The sequence below is a fragment of the Neofelis nebulosa genome, chromosome 9 (assembly GCF_028018385.1).
Source record: "Neofelis nebulosa isolate mNeoNeb1 chromosome 9, mNeoNeb1.pri, whole genome shotgun sequence".
Classification (NCBI taxonomy): Eukaryota; Metazoa; Chordata; class Mammalia; order Carnivora; family Felidae; genus Neofelis; species Neofelis nebulosa.
In genome coordinates this window covers 49,934,286-49,940,270 of record NC_080790.1, presented here as the reverse complement: position 1 = coordinate 49,940,270, position 5,985 = coordinate 49,934,286, and the positions used below count along the sequence as shown (strand labels likewise).

At 49.7% G+C, this 5,985-nt stretch overlaps 1 protein-coding gene across 1 annotated transcript in view; it reads right to left on the bottom strand.

Moving 5' to 3' along the window:
• Nucleotides 1–960: 960 nt before the first annotated feature.
• M1AP (meiosis 1 associated protein) overlaps nucleotides 961–5,985 on the bottom strand; it is a 70,729-nt gene continuing 65,704 nt past the window's right edge. Inside the window, exons 8-10 of the mRNA XM_058683600.1 lie at nucleotides 3,666–3,872; nucleotides 2,402–2,542; nucleotides 961–1,416 (exon numbers count right to left, since the gene is read on the bottom strand). Coding sequence (XP_058539583.1) covers nucleotides 1,234–1,416; nucleotides 2,402–2,542; nucleotides 3,666–3,872 — 531 coding nt within the window. The 3' untranslated portion in view covers nucleotides 961–1,233. The remainder of the gene's footprint in view (nucleotides 1,417–2,401; nucleotides 2,543–3,665; nucleotides 3,873–5,985) is intronic.

Sequence of the window (5,985 nt, the reverse complement as noted above, 5' to 3'; positions counted from 1 at the left end):
GAGGTCTATGTGTGTGAATAGTCACAGAGATGCCATGGTGGCAGGGGTGCTGGGTGGGTGTGGAGGGGGTCAGGAGAATCCACAGAAGGAGGGTGGGGTCGCAGGTGAGTGGAGCAGTGTGGTGGTTGAGAGCCTGGGTGGTCCAGTTGGGCCCACGTGGGCTTGAGCCTGTCTCTGTGATACTGAGCAAGTCATATAACATCTATAACCCTCAGTTTTCCTCAGTGACCCCCTGTAAAATGGGAAAACCCAATAACAGACTCTACTTCACAGTGTGAAGTTTGTGTGAAAGGAGTTAAATTTCTCAAGTACTTAGTGCAACCTGAATCGCAGATTAAGCATTTTATAAATGGTAGTTATTCTGTAGGTGGAAAGGGCCAACGGAAAGGTGGACAGGAGTACCTGGGTGCCTCAGTCAGTTAGGCGTCCGACTCTTGGTTTCAGCTCAGGTCATGATCTCACATTCATGAGATCAAATCCTGCATCGGGCTCTGTGCTGACAGTGCTGACCCTGCTTGGGATTCTCTCTTTTTCTCTCTCTCAAGATAAAAAAGAAAAAAAAAGAAAAGAAAAGAAAAAGAAAGAAAAGAAAAAAGAAAAGTGGACAGGTTTGGGGAGAGAGAAATAGGAAGGAAACAGGCCTTTTCCACACTGTTTTCCCCTTATCTTCTCAGCTATAGGACACCTCCTGCCCCCCCACCCCCTACTCTGCCTGTAGGTATCAGTACCAACCGCTTTTCTGTCTGAGGGCTGAAGGAAACCGCAGTGTGGTGGGTGTAGCGGGAAGAATGCAGCCTTTGGAATGAGGCTTCGATTTCAATCCTACTTCTTTTCATGAGCTCCAAAAACCTTGTACTTGTCTCCTGATGTCCAGTTTCCCGAAGGTGACCTGACCTTGTCTACCTGTTTACCAGGAACTACAAGGAAAAATTTGGGCTGGGAATGCTCCTAACAATGGTAGAGACTTACTGGGTATTTAATCTGATACTGTGCTAACAGTATCAAATAATCCAAAAGAAAATGAGTTCCTGCTTGGAGAAGGAAAAAGTTCAGGTGTGTCTCTTCCAGGACTGAGCAGTGGGGCGGCAGCAGTTCTGAAGACTGAGGAGGGGAAGGCTCTGTTTCCCAGTCGCCTGGAGCTCACAGAGGCTCAGGTGGAGCGAAGGCCATTCACTGTATGAGCCTTAGCGTGGATGTGGTTGAACAGGGCCACCAGGCTCTGGTGCTGGTGACTTAGGGCCCAGAGGGATACTCCTCCCCTTTCTGCTCCTCCACTTCTTCCTCCTTGGAAGGCCAGAAGAAGACTTCTGAGGAAGGCTTGCTGGCTGCTGGCATCTTGGGGGCTCTGCCAGGGGTTGGAGTCATAGGCAGGGGGGCCACTGTGGCTCGAACTCGGTTTGTCTGCAACTGCCCAGCCTACAAAGAAAGCAGAGAGTTCTCTGAGGCCCAGACATGGCTGCTGATCTCCTGTCCTGTTCCTTGTTGGGCCTCCTGTCCTAACTCCTTCACGTGTCCCATCCCTTAAGTGACAGCCTCAAAGTCGAGGGCAGTGGAGTCCCCTGGGCTTGTCTCCACAGTGCCGGTCTCCTGGCTGAGTGTTCCTTCTCTGTTAGCTTGTCCATCAGCTAACTTGTGGTGGGCTCAGCTCCCATCTTTAGATTGACTGTAGTTTGGAAAGATCTTTCTTTTGTAACTTCAGCTAAGGCAAAGCAGGAGTTCCTAAAGGTTCTGTTACTAAGAAATTAGGAAAAGATTAAGAATTTATATTCTATACAAACACTGTAGAATATAAATTTCATAAAAAATAACTCCACCCTCAATTACTCTTCTCTCTTTAACCTTTGTTGAGAAAGCCTGGACTCCAAGGTACTAAGCTTGGTCAGCCTCCTTTTCCTCATCTGTACAGTGAACATAACACTTACCTTGCAGGGATGCTGTAGGGATTAAATGAGAAAGATATTTGTGAGAGCACTGGTCACAAAACCTGGCAAATGGCTGGTGTTCAGTACGTGCTAATTTCCTTTCCTTTGGATATTTCTTTTTCCACCTTCCATTCAGCCTTTTCTTTAAACAGAACCTGTGCTCTCAGTACTGCCAATTTGCTTAGTGGGACAATGGTCTGCTACATGACTAATGGATTATCACAAGTGCACAGTGAAGATGCCTAAACATCACCATATGTAAGTGCCCAGGCAGAAAACCCTCCCTACCGGACAGGGGTTGTAATTTCCTTGGTCTAGGGCAAAGGGCTGTTCTTTTTCTCCTTCCCTGGTTGGCCTGGTTCTCCCCTCCACCAGGCGAGGGGGCTGCTCCCTGGGATGGGGGGAGCCAGGGACAGGGGAGGAGGTCTCTCTTTGATTCTGGGCATAAAGAAGAGGAGGGAGTAGGGAGGGAGCTGTACCTTTCTCAGGGCCCGGCTTTCCAAGCTTGGCTGGATCCGGCCCTGAAGCTTGGTCAAGGTGTTGCTCAGGTGTGAGTACAGGTGGCTCCAAGCCTGTAAGGGGTTGTAGGTGGGCTCTAGCTCCAGGCTGTCCAGCACCCTCTGTGGAAGAGAGAAGAGAAGACTCACCCAGGGAGCTTGAGGTCACAGAACACAGTAAGAGACCTTGGACTGTGAGAGACTGGAGGATGTGTGAAGACCCGGGGCTTGGCTCAAGACTGAAATAGATGAGGGTCTCCGCTGGGTGTTCCAGCCCCCAGGTCTGAGTGTCTGTGATGTAAGTGTCAGGCAAGAGTGCAACAAGTAGGTATAGCCGTGAGTGGCTAGGGACACCAAATACTCTGGCTCTGAGAAGCGTGTCATGGGATTCTGAGAGGGGCTGAAGTGCTGGAAGGGTCACAAGGGATCCAGTGTGTGGGCTGTGAGAGAGGGTGTGACTGAGGCCTGGGGCTGCTCACAGTCTGCAGGGGCAGTACATGGAGTTCTTCGCCTGCTAGGTGAGCAGAGCCGGAGCTGGAGGGCACACAAGCACAGCATTCCTGAGCAGTCAGGTTTTCCGGCCACAACATCCTGTGCCAGGAACCACTGGCTCTGAAGTGAGACACTGAGCGAGCCACAGCCACTCGTGCCCACCTCTTTTTGTATCCCGGTGGCCGCCAAGGCAAGAACACAATCCCAAGCTCTGTCCTCTCTGCACGTAAGCCAGTGATCCAGCAGCGATGTGGCTCCAGTTCTCCCTGCCCAGAGCCTTTCCTCCTGCCCTCAGCCAGAGGAGGCTGGCAGAGGAAATCCAGAATCCAGATCCAAGGAAGACAGGAGAAGGGGGGAGAAGGGGGGGAAAGGGGAAGATGGGGGAGGGGAGGAGGGGGAAAATGGTGGCAGTGCAGTTCTCTCCATTGCATGGGAGTCTCATTTTGAAGCCCTTCCTATCCTGAATGCCTGCATTGACTGCCTTTTTCTCTATTCCTCAACAAACAGATACACACGCACAAAGCAGAGAAAGACACCACCACACAGACACACATCACATTACTTCCTTCCACCTGGCCTCAGTTCCTACCTTCGCTTTCTTCTCTCACCCTCCACCACCTTCTTGGAACAACCACTCCTCCCTCTGCTCCCCAGTCCTTTCTCCCACAGGCTAATTCCTCTCCCGTATCCTTTTCTCCTGCTCCCAACTCTTCTCTCCCTTCTGTCTGCCCCATGAGATCTGAGCTTCACTTGCCTCCACAGTCTTAAGGCTGACGTCAGTTGGGTCCTCAGGCAGCGGGGGGAAGGGGCTGGGCAGCAACAGTTCCCTAGTGGCCACTGCCTTCACCAGCAGAGTGGGGGAGCGTGATGGCACAATCACATAGAAAGTGCTGGCAGGCGTCCTCAGGCTGTGTCCTCCACTCAGGGGCTCCCCTTTGGCCAACAGCAGCCATTGTCTTTTCTGAAACAAGAACATATATAAATGCTGGTTCACCTTCAGTCTTTGGCATGTTTTGAAGATCTATCTCAATCAAGGCTTCCCCAAGTTTCTCTGGGGGTGTCAGGGAGGACTGAACCATTTTTCTTTGGTCCTGGGAGACAGGGACTTCCTACCTGAGTTGCCCCAAGGGAGTGCTCTTCCTCCCTGGTTGGAGATGTATACAAAATGGTTCACAATGCAGAGACAAGAGAGGCCCTTTCTTGTTATTTTTTAAATGTTTACTTATTTTGAGACAGAGAGAGAGAGAGAGAGAGAGAGAGAGAGAGAGAGAGGAAGCAGGGGGAGGGGCAGAGCAAGAGGGAGAGAGAGTCCCAAGCAGGCTCTGTGCCAACACTGGGCTCAAACCCATAAACCCACAAACTGTGAGATCAAGAACTGAAATCAAGAGTTAGGTGCTAAACCAACTGAGCCACCCAGGCGCCCCAAGAGATGCCCTTTAACCTGAAGTAGGTGTTCACCCTGGAGATGGCTAATGTATTACTCAATGGTAAATGTAGAATTTTAAGAATTACAATTCTTTTTTTAGGGGCGCCTAGGTGGCTTAGTTGGTTGAGTGTCCGACTTTGGGTCAGGTCATGATCTCATGGTTCGTGAGTTCGAGCTCTGCATCAGGCTCTGTGTTGACAGCTTGGAGCCTGCTTCGGATTCTGTGTCTCCCTCTCTCTCTGCCCCTCCCCTGCTAGTGCTCTGTCTTCCTGACTCTCAAAAATAAAATAAACATTAAAAAAAAACTTTTTAAAAAAATATTTCTGAGAGGGAGAGGGAGAAAGAGAGAGAGAAAGAGATGGCGAGAGAGAGAATGACCAGTGGAGGGGCAGAGAGAGGGGGACAGAGGATCCAAAGCGGGACTCTGCACTGACAGCAGCCAGCCCAATGCAGGGCTCAAACCCATGAACCCACGAGAGCATAACCTGAGCTGAAGTTGGATACTCAACCAACGGAGCCACTTGGGCGCGCCAAGAATTACAATTCTTAAAAACAGTCTTGAAATACAGACTTGTGTGGGCTGTTGTGAAAATTCAGGTCTTGTTTAGAGGGTGACAAAATGTGCTTCTGTTGCATGACTGAGATCAGAGTGGGCTGGTTAGGGAATATCTGTAGAATACCCAGAAAGGGCTTAAGAAGGTGATCAAAGTGACCTGCCAAAGCAAGAGGAGGAGGAGACAGCAGGGAGAGAAAAGCTTAGGTACAAAGAGGCCAGTGGGCGCAGGATCCTTGAGATCAACACAGCTAGTCACAGGACAAAAAGAAGGGTCAGAATTCCAGGGGCAGTGACTCTGAGTGAAAGGTTCTGCAGAACAGAGGGGGTGACACTTTGCTGTGTGCCATGGGTCAGGAGAAGAGACACACAGACCTATTAGCAGATTTTCTAGGTGTGCCCTTTTAAATCAGGCATGGGAATAAGGCAATTTTCTTTGGTAGTTTTTCAAGGAAAACCACAAAACTCTTAAGAAATGTGGAGTCAGACTGTTACGATCATCTGCAAATTGTGCCCTCTTGCTTGAGGTGATCAGCACTTCCACCTGGCACAAACGTAACAGCCTCTCTGCTACAGAAGATGAAAGCAAGTACATTAGCTCCACCCACTCTAACTGATGCAAAAAGTTGGAAGAATATGAGAGGAAAGGCAAACAGCGGGGAAAGATTTTAAGGGGATTGAGGAGTATCAGTGTCTTGTGGAAGACAAGTGGAAAGTGACACAGTGAAGCACAAAAAACCCTGCTGTAGCATTAGAGTTACACCCTAGGGGGAATGTGCTGGGGTGGAGGTGGTGCAGAAGTTTCCAGACACTTAAAAGCAGTGTCATCATTTTGTGCACCACAGAACTGTGAGGAGATCTGGTAGTCTGGGAAGGTGGTAGGTACCTTTAGAAGTTTATGCTTTCTTAACATTTTGCTCATATCTGGGGTGTCTGGGTGGCTCAGTCAGTTAAGCATCCAACTTCAGCTCAGGTCATGATCTCAACGGTTTGTGAGTTTGAGCCTCAAGTTGGGCTCTGTGCTGACACTCAGAGCCTGGAATCCTCTTCAGATTCTGTGTCTCCCTCTCCCTCTGCCCCTATTATTTTAATCTA